General features: G+C 34.4%; 1 protein-coding gene across 3 annotated transcripts in view; it reads left to right on the top strand.

Moving 5' to 3' along the window:
* The first annotated feature begins 8,496 nt into the window (after nucleotides 1–8,496).
* The window catches only part of LOC126723581 (probable LRR receptor-like serine/threonine-protein kinase At3g47570), an 82,533-nt gene continuing 69,905 nt past the window's right edge, over nucleotides 8,497–21,124 (top strand). For 2 of the 3 annotated variants that reach the window (XM_050427146.1, XM_050427147.1), the window contains exons 1-2: nucleotides 8,497–11,406; nucleotides 11,691–12,107. In XM_050427146.1, the coding sequence (XP_050283103.1) occupies nucleotides 8,712–11,406; nucleotides 11,691–12,107 (3,112 nt within the window). In that variant the 5' untranslated portion in view covers nucleotides 8,497–8,711. The remainder of the gene's footprint in view (nucleotides 11,407–11,690; nucleotides 12,108–21,124) is intronic. The other variant, XM_050427148.1, reaches the window with a different exon arrangement.

Below are 21,124 nucleotides of genomic sequence, written 5' to 3'. Positions count from 1 at the left end.
AAATCAAGTCGACTCATATATACATGACTCGGATCTAGAATTGGTGAGATAGGTGTATCGATGAGCCACCAATTGCAGCAGCCATGTCTACATCATCAGCATCAACGCAGCCCTCGAGAGAACTGACGATTATGGTGTCATATGTGCCTGCATGCTACAAAATACAAGAAATTCTAATTGACTACAGTTACCAAATGGTTAAGTCCAATTTCTAAATCTAAAGTTATTTCCAATGCCAGTGATTCAAAGCAAATAATTCCTAAACAAACTAAATTGAAGTGCTCTGGTTCGAAGTAAACCTAATCATGGGCTATTTTGTAATGATACTTAGTCATCCCCACAACACATTCCACTTTGCTTTATTTTATTAAACCGAGCCTCCACTAATCATCCAATTTTATTTATTTTGTGTACTTACTTTTTAAAAGAGAACTTCACAAGTTGTCTCATGGTCCGAGAGTGTTGTACCAAAAACAAAAATGGTCCCAGAAGAGTGGCATTCGGCTTTGAAATTTCCTCCATTTATGTTATTTTATAATTGGACTTTTAGCTCATTTTGGGTTGGGCATAATTTTAGGCCTGAGCCAGTTTCGAATAAACTGAGCTCAATTTAGATCGGGCCCAATCTTATTTTAAACTAAATACTATGTTTCTAGGCCTAAGCCCGATTCACCTTGCTGCGAGTTCATGAGTTGGGCCTATTTGCCCTTGTTGGCTATAAAATGATTTTGGTCCAACTGCTGTTGAATGAGAACTCAGATATTTGGGAAGCCGGAACTAATGGATGATTGATGCAGATTGTTATTGATGTAGCTTTGAATGATCCAAAGTATTTTTTTTATGAAAGTTGGGGGTAGATCTCAAGTTTTTAGGTCTTTATTATAACGTCAATTAATTAGAATGATTAACTGATCAATTAAGTGAATTTTGTCTTGAATTAAGTCTCTCCATTTACAAGCCATTAACAAGCAAAAAACCACAATCTTCTTCAGCAAAAACACTAGCCAAAGGGACAAGGAGGCAATTCAGAATTTGTTGAGAGCAAAGGTCATGACCAATTGTGAAAAATACCTCAGACTCCCTATGGTTGGGTAAAGATCTAAGGTGAGCACTTTTATGGACCTACAAGAGAGGATAACAAAAGGGTGATTGGGTGGAAGGAAAATTCAATATCGAAGATGGGTAGGGAGGTTTTGATCAACACGGTGGCCCAAGCAATACCCACTTACTCTATGAGTGTTTTCAAAATTCCAAAGGTGTGTGAGGGTATTAACTCGATGTTGGCTAAGTATTGGTGGGGACAAACTCATAATGAGAAAAAAAAATATTGGATAAATTGGAATAGATTGTGCACCCCAAAGAATAAAGGAGGCATGGGCTTTAGGGATATCCACGCCTTCAACCATGCTATGTTAGCCAGGCAAGCGTGGCGCTTGGTCACTAGTACACACTCCCTATTTTATAGAGTATATAAGGCCCAATACTTCCCTCAATGTTCATTTTTGGAGGCCGAGCTAGGTTGAAACCCATCCTTTGTGTGGTGTAGTTTGTTGTCGGCAAGAGACCTCATCCTTAAGGGATCGATATGGCCGATTGGTAATAGGCAGAGCATCAAGATTAGTAACAGGTGGCTGCCCTGCTCACCAATTTTCAAACTAGGTGTTGACACAACAATGAAGGTGGGGAACCTTATTGATCATCAAACCAAGCAGTGGAACAGATCCTTGATACAAGCCACTTTCACACAATCCACACAAGACGATATTTTGAGCATCAAACTCAGTAACCTTTAGACACGGGATGGGATATGCTAGAAAGAGAATAAGGCCCAACGGTTCACGGTCAAAACTACCTATCAAGTCGCACTTCGCTTGAACCAAGTGGGTATGGTCGAGCATTCCCTAGCTCAAGATGACAAACGGCTCTGGAACAAACTGTGGAAACTGGGTATACCACTGAAGGTCCATAATTTTCTATGGAGAGCAGGCCAAAATGATCAAATAATACTGTTTTGAAAATATTTTGCAATCTATCACTGTTTCTGAAATATATAGGATCTATCACTAATTGGGAACTCAAGTTTTTCATAGTACTTAAGTTCCATGGAAAAATTTAAATTTTTTTTTATGGAACTCAAGTTCCATAAAAAATAACATGGCAAATTTGAAGGTTGTTTTTTCAAAGAACTCGTGTTTCTGAAATTCGAGTTACCCGGCAAATTCGAGTTTCAAAGAAGTGGTAAATTGTTAAATATTTCACAAATAGTGGTAAATCCATATATATTTTCCTAAACAGTGGTATATAGCCATTTTGGACATGGAAAGCATGCCCCAATATTCTCCCTACTGAAGCAAACCTTGCTTGCAGGAGAGTACCCATTGACCCGCTTTATGCAAACTGTGGCCAGGTTGAAGAAATGGTCTGTCATGCTTTATGGGAGTGCCCTTTGGCTACCAATGTTTGGGCAATGGTTAAAGGAAAATTACAGAACTTTCATCTCCTTGCTAGGTAGATGAAGGGGAAGCTCACGGGAAATGAGATGGAGATATGGGTGATTGTCGCTTGGTCCATTTGGAACACCAGGAACCAGTTTTGTTTTGAAGCTAAGCAGTCCCAACCAAGTGATATACTCCGTAGAGCCACAACCCTGCTACAAGACTATCAACGACTGAATCAGCACCTTATGAGACCATAAGCACTTGAGTGTGACACCTTGCTTGACTGGAGCTCTTTACATGTTTTTGTTTATTTACTTAGTTTAGTCTTTTGTTGGATTCTATACCTCGATGAGATATAATACTCAGACATCGAAATATTGTAAGTCTTTCTCCATGTAGCTTTGCATCTATGGATTTCAACCATGCATATTAGAACAAATTTCTTCTAGGTAGGGGGCAAGGACCGAAGTTCAAGTCTCCAGAGAAAAGATTCACACATATATACACTTAGATTAGATTATAGTAGAACTTTTATCTTATATTAAAAAAAAAAAAATTGTCCCTTTTAATCAAAATCAAAATTGAGTAGATTGAGTTAACATATTCTTCTATAATAATAAAAAAATAAAAAAATAAAAAAACTAATTGAAATCTCTTGATGTTTCCAATGAACCCATCCATGGTTCCAATCCTCTCACCCTTACTATGGAATTATTAAATTATATTTAATTTTTCTACAGGGTATAGTTTAAATATAAATTGTAATCCATCTAAATATAAGTTAATCTGGAACTTTATAATTTACATATGTTAATGTAACTTCATCATCTCAAACAACTATAGGTATTATATATATATACACACACATACAAATAAATCTCTATATAATCATTAATATATTAACATAAAATATTAAGTTAAATATGTCATTTGAATACATAAGAGTAAATTGAGACTTAAATAGAATATAATTAATAAATTCAAATATAGCTGTCAAGAGTGTTTTGTTCAACTAGTTAACATCTTTTTGTGTTTTCAATGGACTTATGTAAGGGTTCAAATCACCCCCCTTCTCTGATTATTGAATTGTCAAAAAATATATATAAATAATGCTGTTATATTTCTCAAGTTTTGTTAATATCTCAGCTTTAGTTGATAATATGGTTCATTTACCAGCTTCTTTTCTTTTCTTTTTTCATTGAAAAATTGAAAGTTGATCCCCAGTTTTCCTCATAGAGAAGAGCAAGCAATTTCATTGAGTTATAACATTTTTTACATTTTTTTTTTCTGGAATATAACCAATTAATGTAATAGGTGCCATTAATAAACTTCTATAAGCAATAAATGCTTCTGCTTTGAAAAAAAAAAAAATAATCTACTCATTTTATGTAATCTGCTCTTAATGATATCTCTTTATTATTATACCAAGATACCAATTAGTTTTTTATGTAGACCGAGATTGAACCACAGATCTTTTATTCAATCATCAGAAACTTTACTTTTTCAGCTAACTGGAACCCACCTCAATCTAAGTGTCTTCTTCTATTTGTAAAATCTCTTTTATAACTTAGTTTTGACAATAAATCTAAACCATAAAAAGAATTCATTTAAATTTTTTTTCTTGCAACAAATTTCCCAATAAATCCTTTTTAAATTCAATTAATTCTTCTTTTTTTCTTCATTTATTTTTAAATTTTTATATCTTTATTCATATTTTTATAATAAACTTTTAGAATTAAAAATTTGTACAATAAAAGAAACTGTGGGGCCCAAAGTTTGAGGTCCCAGCCCACTTTACATTCAGGGCCCAAAGCCCAGGCCGAGGAGCCCTATTGCCGAGGAGGATCTCACGCTCAACACCTCACAAAACGCCTGAAGAAAAGGACAAACTCCGTACAGAGGTAGGACAAGGAAAAGGATGCCGACACCGTAGTATGGAGCCCTACATCTGACAGGCCCATACTTCAGACCATGCTATTTAACCTTTCCCAACCACTCAAATCTACGGATTGATGGGACAAGTCCATACCTCAAAAGCGAAACTGACACGTGGACACAAAAGGGGAAGGAAATACGAGTATAAAAGGAAACGAAAGCCAAGAGGGAAAGGGATCCTACAAAAAAAGAAGAATGGGAAGAATGTGATGCTCCTCGGACTAAGTCCGAGGACTCAAACCCTTCAAGCTACATCGATGTAAGGCTTAGCTATTCAGGCCAAACCTACCTTTGTATGAGCTTCTATAAAATCAGGACCAGACCGTTGCCCGGTAACCAAGGACTAGCCTTTCAAGCCCACTCTCTATAAATTATATTGTTCGGACCCATTACATACGAACCCAATGTCATTCTTGGGTCGTTAAAAATCGTGTCCCTACAGAAACAGAATCTACAAAATAAATTATAATATGGCTAGAATAAAATAATTGTGAAGTGTGGAATAATAAAATTTAATTTATCAAATGCACTATTATAATTTTACTTATTAATAAGAATATCCAATAAAAGCAACCTTCACAAGTAAAGACAAATTCACCTAAAACCGAATTAATATATAAAAATTTCGCAACAATTGAATGTAGTGTGTATATATATTTTTTGTTTCAGATGTGAATCTTGATATTAAGTTTAACGATAAAAGAGAAAATTAGTGAATTTGATGGTGAATGATTGTTAAATGAGAGAGAGAGAGAGAGAGAGAGAGAGAGAGAGAGAGAGAGAGAGAGAGAGAGAGAGAGAGAGAGAGAGAGAGAGAGAGAGAGAGAGAGAGTATGAGTTTGTTCTAATTTTCAGGAAAAAAAAATGCTAAAGGTACTACAAGCAATTGTATTACATGAAACTTACAAACTGTTGGAGTAATAAATGTGATTAATGGATTTCAATCACCTCATAATTGAATTTTGAATTGTTTCTTTTTAATTTGTGACACATCAAATTACTTAGGAGTCAAGAAATTGCCTAAATAACATTTACTAGAGTTAGGCCTATGAATTATAATAATGGTTTCCTAATATAATTTTCATTATATTGGATTCACAATTCATATAAGCCGATGGTGTATTGCTTTAAAAGTGTTGAATAATTTTGCATTTGCACAATTGTACAAAGTTATTCTCATTTTGCAACCTTCATTCAAGAGGTCTTAGTTGAGCTACAAAGCTCTTGGTGAAATCCATCACATATTCTCTTGATCTTGATTTATTAGTGCAAGTAAACCAAATTAACTTCCAAAGACTTCCTGAGTCCTGCCACTGATTCAATCCATTTCTAGTCTTCGGCAATATAAATCTATGATTCAAAAACGTCGGTGTAATGCGCAGAGAAATTAGACTTGGGAACCACGAAGACCTGTCCGATCTCCATGTTGTACCAAAGTCTTAAGTCTTTGGCTACAAATAATACAGACAAATTACCCACTGTTTTTTGATTTGATAGACTTCACTTACAATAGCTTCCAACAATAATAGTAGGTCCATGGCCCTTTTTTCTTTCTTTCTTTCTACATGTACACTCATTATTAAATAAACTCTTTTAAATGTGATGCATAAATTTAAACATAAACAAGAATTCATTAATAAACGATAGCACAGAAAGTTTCAGGAAAAATCCTTTAAGAAAACGACCAAGGTGCAAGTTTAACATAGAAATCAAACTCTTTTTTTTTAAAAATTATTTAAAGACAAAGGTAATTCAATGCCTAGAACCATTTTTGGGAAAGGGCAAAGCTAATCTAACGCAGAATGGCATAAGAAGGAACGAGGAGTGCCAATAGAATAAGTGCCAAGGAACAGTGTGTAGTACTTTTCATTTAAATGAGTACAAACAAGTAGAAAAATAATTTATATCTTTTCAGATATTTAAAAATCAATACAAGAATATATATTTAATTTGATATGCATGTTAATTTTTTTTCCCCATTCTTCTCCTTTTTTGAGATGCATAATTAAGAGTTATTTTTCTCAAGTTTTGCTAATATCTCATTTTTAGTTGATAATATGGTTAATTTATCAAAAAAAATTTCATTGAAAATTCGAAAGTTTTCAACAATGGGAGAAGGAAATTCGAACCCTAGTTTAATTTCCTTATAGAGAAGAGCAAGTAATATCATTGAGTTATAAGGCTCTTGGCATATTTTTGCTTTTTGTATATAACTAATTGTAATAAGAGCTATTAATAAACTTCTATAAGCAATAAATGCCCTTTTTTTTTATTAAGAATTAATCTACTCATTTTATATAAATTTATTTTTCAATCTAAGTGTCTTCGTCTATTTGTAAAATCTCTATTATAATTAACTTAGTTACCAATTCTTATTTTTATTTTTTGAGAACACTAAAAAGCCTTAATTTAAAGAGTAATATTATAGTCACAAACTCCTTTACAACATTTTTATAAACTGTTAATGTGACCAACTTCTCATTAGCATTCATTTAGGCCCACCATTAAAATCATTTTTTTTCATTTACCAATAACCACTAACCACATTAACAGTTTGTAAAAAAATTTGTAAATTTTTTTTTTTATCTTTAGCATTACACCAATTTAAATTGAGGAAATCTCATATATATATATATATATATATATATATCAAGATCGAGTTATATAATATAATTTTTTATGTTAAATTATTTCACAAATTCTTATCTAATCAATATTAAGAAAATTCAATTGTTACACATTTTCTTTATTCTTAACAAGCAAAATACATATTGGTAATAACATGGTATTTATTATCCAATCAATAAACTCTTTTTTGATAATAATTTAAAAATACCAAAAACTAAAAATTTAAACATTTTATAATTGAGTAGCTTTAATAAATTTGCAAATATAAAGAGTATAAAAAGATAATATAATAATCTAATAATAAATTGGTCAAAAATATAGTCTGTAAAAATTATTAAATAATATAATATTAATAAAGAATTATTAAATTCGTGTTGCATACAAAGTTAGGAAAATCAATGCCTACGTTTCTGTCATTATTAATGGTGATATTGTTGTTTACTAGTGTAAGCCAATCAATCGTGACTTTCCAGTCATCCCGACATTAATTCAACAATAATATTTTTGGTCTCGGTGCATTTGAAAAATCCCAGCCAATTGCTCATGTAGGTCCCTTTATTTATGTAGTTTTTCTGTTTTTGTTTTTGCTTCCTACCAAGTTTGAATTGACTATGGAAATGTATATGATGCAGGGGCAAACCTCAGCCACAGCATATAAACTATTTTAAGCGAAGATGATCAAAGGAGTTTCATAGAAATCAAAGTGGATAACACTTCCTTAGTGGCCTTTACTTCATACCTAGAAACATTTTGAGAATGGGGAGTGTCAATAGAATAACAATAAATATTCCCATACAATCTTTATTGTACAGTCTTTACACAATATTTATAATTTTACATTCGATGTTCACAGTTGTTAAACATGTCTACATCTAACACGTAAAAATGAATTATATTTACGGAGTCTCAAACTCAATATGATTATAATGTTATCACCGAAAACACCACGTGACCACGTACGTTGTGCTTGGTTCCCAACCTAATATATCAACACCTATAGGGTCCGCAAGAATTTGCCTGCAATACACTTCACTTGCAATACCTCCCAACAATAAGTTGGACCCGATGCATTTGAAAATGGTGGATTCACTAAAAAGCAAATTGTGCATGTAGGTCCCCTCTTTTGTTTTGGTTTGCTGCCAAGTTTGAATTGATTATAGGAATTTGATGCAGGGACAAAAGAGTATTTAGCATTACATCAAAATTTTGAATCTTAGAACTTGCTCAGTATCTATATTGCAATTTTATTTAATTCCATAGTTTCTCAACCAAAAAAAAAAAAAAAAGAGGCTTGGGTTCGATATAATTTGTCCTTCATTTTAAAAAACCCAAAATTAAAATAGTAATATCAGCCAACATTCGCAAATAAACGCTTATTTACATATTTTTCATACATGCTTTGATTGCAGTTAGGTGAATTCCCACTAATTATAAAGGTAAAGGGACCACCGCCAACGAGTCACTGACTATTATACATGCTTTGATTGCAGTTAGGTGAATTCCCAAAGTCCTTGTATTCTTTCGGGCTGGGTCCGCACTTCATGCAGTAGGTTGGTTCTTCTTCAGTCTTCACCAATTCTTATAAATGTGCTTTTCCTATGAGTGCTAAACTGCGAAATCAAACCCCCTTATCTGTTTTGTTTCGAAAAACCAACACCCACTCGTAAACACACTTGTATTGTACCAACTGCTTCTTCAACCATATTGCATATGGGGCTTTCCCACTGGAGTTCAGCTCCACCATCCTCTTCTTTATCCATGCATGCTTTTATCCTTCTCTTGTGCTGTGGCTTCTTAGTGGTTGGGGGGAATAATGAGACAGACCGGTTGGCGTTGCTTGAGTTCAAAGCCAAGATCACTCAGGACCCTTTCGGGGTTATGACACCTTGGAATGACAGCATCCACTTTTGCCAATGGCAAGGGGTTACTTGCGGTCGCCGACATCAGAGGGTTACTGTGTTGGACCTACAATCTTCAAAACTGGTAGGCTCTATAACACCACATGTTGGAAATTTAAGTTTTTTGATAAATCTAACTCTCCCAAACAACAGCTTTCATAGTGAAATCCCTCCAGAAATTGACCGTTTACGCAGATTGCAAGTCTTACGATTGGACAATAACACACTTGACGGAAAAATTCCTAGCAACTTGTCTGGTTGTGCAAACCTCATCGACTTTCGGGTCGGCTACAACCTTTTGATGGGAGAAATCCCGACAACACTTGGCACCTGGTCAAAGCTCCGATACTTTGCTCTTTACAAAAATAATATCACAGGAACCATCCCATCTTATTTTGGAAACTTATCATCACTAGAAAAGTTTTCTCTAGTTGATAATAACTTGGGTGGTAATATCCCTGAATCTTTTGGCCAATTAAGTAAGCTTGCATTCTTTTCTGTGGCTCAAAATACATTGTCAAGTACAATTCCTCTCTCAATCTTCAATCTGTCTTCATTAAACCACTTTAGTGTAGAATTCAACAAAATAGAAGGGCGTCTTCCGTTGGACATAGGTATCACTCTACCAAATATCGAAGTATTAGGCATCTCTCGCAACCAATTTACTGGATCTATCCCCATTTCAATATCTAATGCCACAAATCTAGAATATATAGGATTCAATGAAAATAAAATAAGTGGAAAAGTTCCTTCTTTGGAGAAGCTAAATAGACTTAGAATTTTTCTCATTGCGATCAACAATCTTGGAAATGAAGGGGCAAACGACTTGAGTTTTATCTGTTCTTTAACAAATGCCACCAATATAGATAAATTGGACATAGGTCTAAACAACTTTGGCGGAGAGTTCCCCAAGTGCATTGGAAATTTCTCAACTACTCTTAAGGTCTTAAATCTAGAAGGTAATAAAATATTTGGAAGTATTCATTCTGAAATCGGAAATTTGATCAACTTGGAAGATCTTGAAATATTTCATAACAAATTATCAGGTAATATTCCATATGAAATTGGAAAGCTCCAAAAGTTACAATATTTGGATTTATCTCAAAATAACTTTTTTGGGAATATTCCATCATCTCTTGGGAATTTAACGATTGTGATATACTTGCGCTTATTTGAGAATAATCTTCAAGGCAGCATTCCTTTAAGCCTTAAAAATTGTCGAAATTTGATAGAGCTGTATCTTAATAATAACAATCTCACTGGTTCAATATCATCGCAAGTCATTGGTCTCTCATTCTCACCAACTTTTCTAGATTTGTCTACCAACCAATTCACTGGTGTCCTTCCTATGGAAATAGGAACTTTAAAAAATCTAGAATTTTTAGATATTTCTAAAAACATGTTGATTGGTAAAATTCCAACAAGTCTTGGAAGCTGCATAAAGTTGGAATTTTTAGACATGAGAAAAAACCTCTTCCAAGGGATCATTCCTCCATCTTTGGGATCATTAAGAGGTCTTCAAGAATTAGATCTTTCTAATAATAATTTGTCTGGCCAAATTCCTGAATTTTTGGAGGACTTTGTCTTCTTGCAATTTCTAAATCTATCTTACAACCATTTTGAGGGTGAGGTACCAAAAGATGGAATTTTCAAGAACAAGAGTGCAACCTTCATTACGGGAAATGATAATCTCTGTGGGGGCATTCCTAAATTTCAGCTTCCTAAATGCAAACATGAAAAATCCAAAAAGAAGAAGTTGACCCATACATTGAAGTTAATAATCTCTATATTTTTTGGGCTTCTTGGAGCAACTTTGGTTGTGTCACTTCTACTTCTTTGTTCTTTAACAAAGAAAAGAAAGGAAAACACCTTAAGTGACTCAAGAAATTTTCTCTTGAATCTATCTTACCAAAGTCTTCTAAATGCAACCAATGGGTTCTCTTCTACCAATTTAATTGGTGTGGGTAGCTTTGGGTCTGTGTATAAAGGAATTCTTGATCAAGGTAGACATATAGTTGCTATTAAGGTGCTCAACCTTTTGCATCATGGAGCTTCCAAAAGTTTCATAGCAGAGTGTGAGGTTGTACGAAATGTTAGACATCGAAATCTTGTCAAGGTGCTTACATCATGTTCTGGCATTGACTATCAAGGTAATGATTTTAAAGCTTTGGTATATGAGTTCATGGCAAATGGCAACCTAGATGAATGGTTGCATCCAACTCTAAATCCAAATGAGACACTTGAGGAACCAAGGAATTTGAGTCTTTTTCAAAGGCTGGATATTGTCATTCATGTTGCTAATGCATTGGATTATCTTCATCACCATTGCCAAACACCAATAGTGCATTGCGACCTCCAGCCTAGCAATGTACTTCTTGATGATGAAATGATTGGACATGTAGGTGACTTTGGCTTGGCAAGATTGCTTTTTGATGCCACCCAAGAATGTTCTGTTGATCATTCAAGCTCCATCGGAGTAAAAGGCACAATTGGTTATACTCCTCCAGGTGAATATTATTATCCTTAAAAATTTTGACTGTTTTATCTTTTCTCATAGTCTATTATTCCATTTTTAAACATGAAAAGACAAGTTTAGCAAGGATCTATGTAGTTAGAATATAGAATGCTTTATATCTAAATTTATTGGCTTGTCTAAATTCTTTGTTGTTTACACTTTACATTCCACTTTCAAAGCTTATTTAATACCCATTAGGTTCAATCTTTTTCCTTACTTTTTTTCTAATACAAAACTATGGTTACATTTCTATATACATGTTATGTGTCATTACAGAGTATGGTGTGGGAAATGAAGTGTCAATATATGGTGATGTCTATAGTTACGGGATATTATTATTGGAGATGTTCACTGGAAAAAGGCCTATTGATAAGATTTTTCAAGATGGCATTAATCTTCATTACTTTGTTAAAGAAGCTTTGTCGGAAAGAATAATTGACATTGTAGATCCTATCCTTCTTCGGAAAAGAGAATTGGGAGAGACAAGGATGAATGACATTAATCGTTATGAAGGTCAAGATGGAAGTCCAAAAATTCAAGAATGCTTTGCTTTGATACTTGGAATTGGAGTTGCTTGTTCGGTTGAATCTCCAAGAGAAAGGATGAACATAAGTGATGTTATAATTAAGCTACATTCAATTCGACAAAAACTTATTGGAACTAACGTACGCAGACAAAGGCTTCAAGTCACAGGTAAATTATGCTTGCTTTAGTAGATGTTCTAAATTGGTGCATACCCTCTCACACCACGTGATCTAATTTGATATGACCACTCAAAATGTTTAAGGGGGGAAGGGCATTGATAATTTGATATTGCGATTAGAAAGTAACATCCTTTGCATTTCAAATTCTATCATTATTTGAAATGCAAAGCTTACATTAATTATACTAAATTGAAACTATCTTTCATGAACACAGATGCACGAGGATGACGACTTATTATGAAGGTTGTTGTTGCAATGAGGTCAGTTTAAGATATATCATTGAAGCAAATAATCAATCTTGTAGCTTCCTAGTAGCATTTACATTTTCTTCCTCCTCCTGTATCAAGTATGTAAGTTGCTTCTTTAATTAACTTTGTGTCACACTCACACCAAAAAAAAAAAAAAAAAAAAAATTGTGTTCTTAACTTTAACTAGTCACAAACCTATGTGATGTGTAGAAAAACTTGATATAATTATTTTTTATTGGCTAATTTTTGAATTAATATATTAAATTCTATATTTTCAAAAATTCAATGTGTTATTTTAAATTAGATGTTTTTTGTAGTATAACATAATATATTTTGTAGTCGGGTATTATATATAGTGAGATATGTATGAAAACATAATGCAATAAAAAAAGTTTTCTTTTATTTTTTTGTGTGAGAACTATTAGACCAATTTGTATTCATGTATACTTCGTTAATAACTATATAGATGTATGCAAATCAACTCTTCTAAGTATATTTTTCTACAAGACATAGATCGACATCTCTCTCTTTCTCATAATCAATAACTCATATATAATAAAGTGGAAATATAAAATAAAATAGAATGCAAAACGCAAACTTTTTTTTGTCATTTGAATAAATCTCGCAATATATAGCTCTTCAAATTCATAAATCACACGATTACTTATATTATATAGTAAAATAAGACCAACCTATCAATCATGACATTTCAATATCATCAATATATAATTATATACAAATCACTTTTTGTTGATCTTGTCTCATAAACCAAAAGTTCTGTATGGATGGTACTTTTGGTTTATGAGATTAAATAGTATACTACCTTCAACTTAGTGAGATTAAGATACTATTTTATAGCAAGTGTATATGTTCAACCAAGAAGAATTCATCAAGGAATTTTTAATCACTATCAACTATGTTAGTTTGCTCTTTGTTTTCATGGTTTCTCACTTTTCAGAATAAAGATGGTATTGACATATTTAAACTACAACAATTATAGAGTAGTAATACAAAATTGTTAAATACATTATTATTCAAAACTTTGTATCTATAAATTCATTTTCCTGTTCCATGTGATATTTATACTTATGGAATTTAAAAGTTCAATCTCCATTAAGGCTTGCATTACAAATACCAATGATTTCATGATAAAAACCAACTTTATTGAGAAGTTTATGTGGTGTAGTGCTAAATTAGGCAAAAGTGGGGGAACCTTAGGCATTGTGCTTGTTGTTCCCACAACATAAGTTTAATCTAGTGCTATGTAATAGAATTTGTGCAATTTCAAAATCATAAAGAGAATAAAAGGTGGAAAGAACAAAAGATTAATTAAAACATTTTAAATGAATTAAGCATTGCATATATGAAAGATTTAAGCAAATAATGGGACATCAAATGTTATTCAAACTAAGGCAAACATTAACCTTTTTTTTCATAGGTAGATAGTGGTGGAGAGGGGGGATGATGGGGTTTAGGCCACAAACATAAGACACCAAAAGAATGTTTTTACCTCTAGACTATTACTTGAACCCCCAAAAACTAATCTAAGAGGCTACACATAAGGATAATTGGAATTCCAACAAAGAATTAATCAAGTTCCTCAAGTATCTATACATAAAAACATTAATAGCATAATGATGCTCTATAATAAATTATATTTTGTCTTATCCTCTTTATGGTCTTTCCCTTAAAGATGATTAACTAAGAAAAATAAAAACTTTCCAAGAAAGCTTAGATTAGCTAAAAATCTAATGGTTGAGATGCCAATTATTTGTAATAGAAAGACCAAAATAAATTTAAAAAAAAAAAAAAAGAAGAAGAGAGATTTGAGGATAACACATAAAATTTCTAAAAGGAATTTTACCAAAAACATGAGATGCAACAATAAACAAATTACTACACTGAATTTTTTTTTTCTTTTTCGGTACTCTACAAATAAACACAAAATAATTTCATTATCAATATGTTTCATACAACATCAAGAATTTCTAGAACGATGATGGGCCAAATTAAACTGCGTTAACAATTCTAAATCAATTAACAATAACAAAAGTCAACATCATTGAAAATTTGGGGAAGGAATACAACAAAATCAGTTCACAAAGACGAAATGCAATAATACCAAAATGAAAGGGAAAAAAAAAAATCATTTTTGATTATGCACTTTGTTCACCCTAATGGTCTTCTTATTGCCGACGTAACTTTTAAAATTTCAAACAAAAACAACAGATATCTTCTCAAAATGGTGAAAACTAAAGCTTGATTGAAAAATATGGAGAAAAATTTGTATTGAGCTAAATTTTTTGTTGTAGATAACTGATATCAAAGCCTAGAGTTAGGTTTGAGTGGGAGCAATGGCAGAGGAAGTAGGAAAGGCATCTGGAATAGAAAAGTTTGATGGCACAGACTTTGCATATTGGAGGATGCAGATTGAAGATTATCTCTATGGGAGGAAATTGCATCTGCCTTTTTTGGGGACAAAACCTGAGACTATGAAGGCTGAGGAATGAGCGCTTCTTGACAGACAGGTTCTGGGAGTTATTAGGTTAACTCTGTTTAGGTCTGTTGTACACAATGTTGTAAAGGAGAAGACCATAGCAGATCTGATGAAAGCTTTGTCCGGTATGTATGAAAAGTCGTTCACAAACAACAAGGTGCATCTGATAAAGAAATTGTTCAATTTGAAGATGGCAGAGAATGCATCAGTAGCACAACATCTGAATGAATTTAATACTATCATAAATCAATTGTCATCTGTAGAAATTGGTTTTGATGATGAGATCCGTGCACTGATCGTATTGGCTTCTTTGCCAAACAATTGGGAGGCAATGAGAATGGCAGTAAGCAATTCTATGGGAAAGGAAAAGCTGAAGTACAATTACATCCGAGATTTAATTCTAGCTGAGGAGATTCGCAGAAGAGATGCAGGTGAAACCTCAAGATCTAGTTTTGCCCTAAACCTTGAGACAAGAGGCAAAGGTAATGACAGAAATTCAAACCGGGGCAGATCAAAATCCAGAAATTCTAATCGGAACAGAAGCAAATCTAGATCAAGCCAACAAGTACAATGCTGGAACTATGGGAAAACAGGTCACTTTAGAGGCAATGCAAAAGTCCTAAGAAGAAGAATGAAGATGATTTTGCTAATGCTGTAATAGAAGAGATACAGGATGTATTACTTCTTGCAGTAGACAGTCCACTTGATGATTGGGTTTTGGACTCAGGAGCTTCGTTTCATACCACTCCACACCGAGAAATCATAAAGAATTATGTTGTAGGTGATTTTAGTAAGGTGTATTTGGCTGATGGTTCAACCTTGGATGTTGTAGGTATGGGAGACGTTCGAATATTGTTGCCTAATGGATCTGTTTGGTTACTGGAGAAGGTTCGACATATTCCTGACCTGAGGAGGAATCTAATTTTTGTTGGACAACTTGATGATGAAGGACATGCAATACTATTTGTTGGTGGTACTTGGAAGGTTACAAAGGGAGCTAGGGTATTGGCTCGTGGAAAGAAGACCGGTACTCTGTATATGACCTCATGTCCAAGAGACACAATTGTAGTTGCTGATGCAAGTACTGATACAAGCCTATGGCACCGCAGACTTGGTCACATGAGTGAGAAAGGGATGAAGATGCTGCTGTCAAAAGGAAAACTACCAAAATTGAAGTCCATTGATTTTGACATGTGTAAAAGTTGCATCTTAGGAAAGCAGAAAAAGGTGAGCTTCTTGAAAACTAGCAGGACACGAAAGGTTGAAAAATTGGAATTAGTACATACTGATTTGTAGGGGCCTTCTCCGGTTGCATCCCTTGGAGGTTCAAGGTACTACATCACTTTCATTGATGACTCAAGCAGAAAGGTATGGGTTTTTTTTAAAAAAAATAAATCTGATGTATTTGAAACTTTTAAGAAGTGGAAGGCCATGGTTAAGACAGAAACAGGTTTGAAAGTAAAATGTTTGAGGCCAGACAATGGAGGAAAGTACATAGATGGAGGGTTCAGTGAGTATTGTGTTGCACAGGGAATTAGGATGAAGAAGACCATTCCTGGGACACCACAGCAGAATGGTGTGGCTGAGCGCATGAGCAGAACTCTCAATGAGCGTGCTAGAAGTATGAGGTTGCATGCTGGACTACCAAAAACTTTCTGGGCTGATGTTGTTAGCACTGCAGTTTACTTGATAAATTGAGGACCATCAGTTTCCATGGAGTTCAGACTTCCTGAGGAGGTTTGGAGCAGTAAAGAGGTAAAGTTTTCACACTTACAAGTTTTTTGTTGTGTTTCTTATGTTCATATTGATTTTAATGCTCGTAGTAAACTTGAAGTAAAGTTTAAAATATGTTTTTTAATTGGCTATGGTGATGAAAAATTTGGCTATAGGTTTTGGGATGAACAAAACAAGAGAATCATCAAAAGTAGAAATGTGATATTTAATGAACAGGTTATGTACAAGGACAAGTCAATTGTAGTGTCAGATGTTACAGAGATAGATCAAAAGAAATCTAAGTTTGTCAACTTAGATGAATTGACCAAAAGTACTGTCTAGAAAAGAGGTGAAGAAGATAAGGAGAATGTAAATTCACAGGTAGATCTGAGTACACTTGTAGCTGAAGTTCGCAGATCTTCCAGGAACATTAGACCTCCACAGTGTTATTCACCTGTTTTAAATTATCTCCTGTTGACTGATAGTGGTGAGCTAGAGTGTTATGATGAAGCCTTGCAAAATAAGAATTCAAGCAAGTGGGAGTTAGCCATGAAGGATGAGATGGATTCCTTGTTGGAGAATCAGACATGGGAACTAACTGAATTGCCAGTAGGAAAGAAGGCTTTGCACAACAAGTGGATATACAAAATAAAGAATGAGCATAATGGTAGCAAATGTTACAAGGCCATATTAGTTGTTAAAGGGTTCCAGCAGAAAGAAGGCATTAACTACACAGAGATATTTTCTCTAGTTGTAAAGATGTCAACAATCAAACTGGTATTGGGAATGGTGGCTGCAGAAAACTTACATCTTGAGCAGTTAGATGTAAAGACAGCATTCCTTCATGGTGACTTGTAGGAAAGCCTTTACATGATTCAGCCAGAAAGGTTCATTGTTCAGGGACGAGAGAATCTAGTCTGCAAACTGAGAAAGAGCTTGTATGGCCTAAAACAAGCTCCTAGACAGTGGTACAAGAAATTTGACAGCTTTATACATAGAATTGGGTTCAAGAGATGTGAAGCTGATCACTGTTGCTATGTTAAGTATTTTGACAATTCTTACATCATATTACTATTGCATGTGGATGATATGCTTATTGCAAGGTCTAGCATTGAGGAGATTAATAATCTGAAGAAGCAATTGTCCAAACAGTTTGCAAAGAAGGATTTGGGAGCTGCAAAACAAATCCTTGGTATGAGAATCATTAGAGACAAGGCTAATGGTACATTGAAGCTTTCACAATCAGAGTATGTGAAGAAAGTTCTCAGCAGGTTCAACATGAATGAAGCTAAACCAGTGAGCACACCCTTGGGTAGTCATTTTAAACTAATCAAAGAATAGTCACCGAAGACAGAAGAAGAAATGGACCATATGAGCAAGGTGCCCTATGCCTCAGCTATTGGCAGCTTGATATATGCTATGATGTGTACAAGGCCAGACATTGCACATGCATTGGGAGTTGTGAGCAGATTCATGAGTAGGCCTGGAAAGCAGCATTGGGAGGCAGTCAAGTGGATTCTGAGATATCTGAAGGGTTCATCAAATACATGTCTTTGCTTCACAGGTGCAAGTTTGAAATTGCAGGGTTATGTAGATGCTGATTTTGCTGGTGATATTGATAGTAGAAAAAGTACAACTGGGTTTGTTTTTACTTTGGGTGATACAGCTATATCATGGGCTTCAAATTTACAGAAGATTGTTACTTTGTCTACTACAGAAGCTGAGTATGTTGCAGCAACTGAAGCTGAAAAGGAGATGATTTGGCTATATGGTTTCTTAGATGAATTTGGTAAGAAGCAAGAGATGGGCATTCTACACAGTGATAGTCAAAGTGCAATCTTTCTTACCAAAAATTCGGTTTTTCATTCAAAGTCGAAGCATATACAGACAAAATACCACTTTATCCGTTACCTTGTTAAAGACAAGCTGGTAATACTTGAGAAGATTTGTGGATCTAAGAACCCGGCAGACATGTTGACTAAGGGTGTCACCATTGAGAAGCTGAAGCTGTGTGTAGCTTCAGTTGGCCTTCTAGCTTAAGGACAGGATGATAAGTTGCAGGGATGAGGGGATTGTGTTTTGGAGGATTGCAGTTGATGTTGGTGATTGAATTAGTCTCCAAGTGGGAGATTTGTTGGGTTTTGTGGAGCCTAGTTTTGTTTGATCTGGTTTGACGACTTGACCAGATTTGAATAATGTTATGTGATTTTTAATGGGAGATTTTTTGAGGCTTAGTCCATGGAGCGGAGGCTTGGGCCGATAGGCCTAAGCTGGAGCGCTTATGGACAAGCCTCCTAGGGGTCTGAGGGCAACACCCCTGGGAAAATTTTTTTTGGCCCGTTTAGCCCATTGTGGAACCGACTTTGGTGATTAGGGTTTTATAGGGTTGTTGCCGTGTTTTTGTGATAGTGAAAAATATTGTAGCCACACCTTGTATTTCCTTTTTTCCCTGATAATAGTGAAATCTCTGTAACTCCGTGGACGTAGGCAAATTACCAACCACATAAATATTGTCTTGTGCGTTTGATTGCTTTCTTTGGCGTATATTTTCTCGATTTTTTTTTTTTTTTTTTGTTTCTCACAGGTTGGGAATTCAGATCAATTCCCTACAATATAGAATATGCATTGCTAGATATAACATTGTAAAACTTAAATAAATAATTGATGTGCGAGTGAGAGAGAGAGATAAGGTTGTGAAAAAAATTGAAAATTTTGAAGAGGAAACATTGTAACAGAAGGTAAATGAAGAGACACAAAAAGCATCTTTGAGCTAGAGATTTGGTTGCTATAATTTGCTTTGGATACTTGAATTTTTAATTGTATCAACTAAAAAGATATTGAATTATTCAATTTTAACAATAACTTGAAATTGCAAAGAAGAATATTGAATGCTCGAAAATATGTGAAAACACAAGAGCTATTTAAACCCCCAAATTAAAGTTACAGCTCAATTGATTTTACTCTAACTTAATACTAAGTGCGGAATAGAGTAAATGTGAGCAGATAAACAAACAAGCTACTCTAACCCATAAACATTATAACACAGCAGTAAAATGAAAGATAAAAGAGTAAGAAAGAAGAATGCAAATACAAGATAACACGTTGATGTGTTAACGAAGAGGAAACCGAAGAACTCAGTGAAAAACTTCTCCCCTGCCCTCCAAGTGGTAATCGATCTACTAGACAATCTGTTGGGATACATGGGTTAGCAAGATACCCTCCAAGCCTAATCTACCCGATGTACTTAAGCCTTCCAAGCTCCTACTTCAACAAGGCATCTCGGAATTGTGTCTTGTCTAACTTTCTAGATCCCGCAACAAGCTCCATGTTGCATCTGTCATCCTTGGCTTCTTCCAATGCTTCCCAACAACACCAAAACCTCACTTGAGACTCTAAAAGGGTGTGGTAAGTGTTTGGGCTATCAACCTCTCAATGATATGAAAATGGAGAGGTGAGTTGAGGAAAATCCACAAGCAATTGTGTAGAGGATTGTGGGTATAACAATTTCTAACTCTCAAGATTTGTGGCTAAGGTTTTCTCTCTAAAGCACTCCTCAACTTTTGTAAGTAATGTGGGTATATATAGTGTGGGTACAAAAAGTGTGTGTCAGATAGCACAGTCTGGTAAAACAGAACGTTTCGCGAGTGTCTCACGGGAAGGCCTTACCTGCGAGCTACTCGCGAAACACAACTGTCTCCATCTATCCTGACTCTTCGCATTCCAGTCATGTGCAGGGCACATGCATCATTTCGCAGGATGCTTAGTCACGAAATACCCGCAAAAACTCTTCTGTCTTCAATTGCTTGAGTCTTCACACACTCTCTCTCTATCACACAACCCTTACAATTAAATCCCACAATAAATATAGGGTATAAAAGATTGAATAAAATTACAATTAAATTTGGCACAAAATAAAAGCCAACAAAACACATAGTTGTAAATTACAACTTTACAATATCCCCTTTTGGCTATTCCGTGATAAAACCCCTAAAAACAGACTCTAAACTTAAACGTGAGTTTGGGAACAGTGGCAAAACTCACTCACACCTAATCTAGAAGCTGTGAAGAACTTGCACGTATATACCTATAATCTGAGACACTTGCACACAAACCAAACTTTCATTAAGCTTATGACAAGTTGAATACATGGTACGTATATGAGCAAGTAAAATGTGATCAAGTTTGTAAACACAATATAAACATGTAAGCATATCTTGATCATACAAGAACAGTCATTAAAGAACGACTACAATGAACATTTAACAAGTAAATGCTCATCCGGACATGCAATGCAATGAAGATCACTCACAAGGATCAATTGCATGTCCAACACACAACCAATACAAAATACACGAAGTATATGCATTTAAGATACAAGATCCTACTAGGGTACAAGTGTGAGGTACTCAAGACATATTAGCAATATCTTAAAAGCACAAAAAAATGCTACAAAGCAATAAGGTAAACAACAATTACTGAATATAAACTGAAATTTAGAAACAGAGTACTTATGCTTTAAATAAAAGCAGTAAAAACAGTAAACCAAAC

The sequence above is a fragment of the Quercus robur genome, chromosome 4, assembly GCF_932294415.1.
Source record: "Quercus robur chromosome 4, dhQueRobu3.1, whole genome shotgun sequence".
Lineage (NCBI taxonomy): Eukaryota > Viridiplantae > Streptophyta > Magnoliopsida > Fagales > Fagaceae > Quercus > Quercus robur.
Note: the sequence above shows the minus strand (reverse complement) of the source record. Positions and strands in the feature narration are given on the sequence as shown.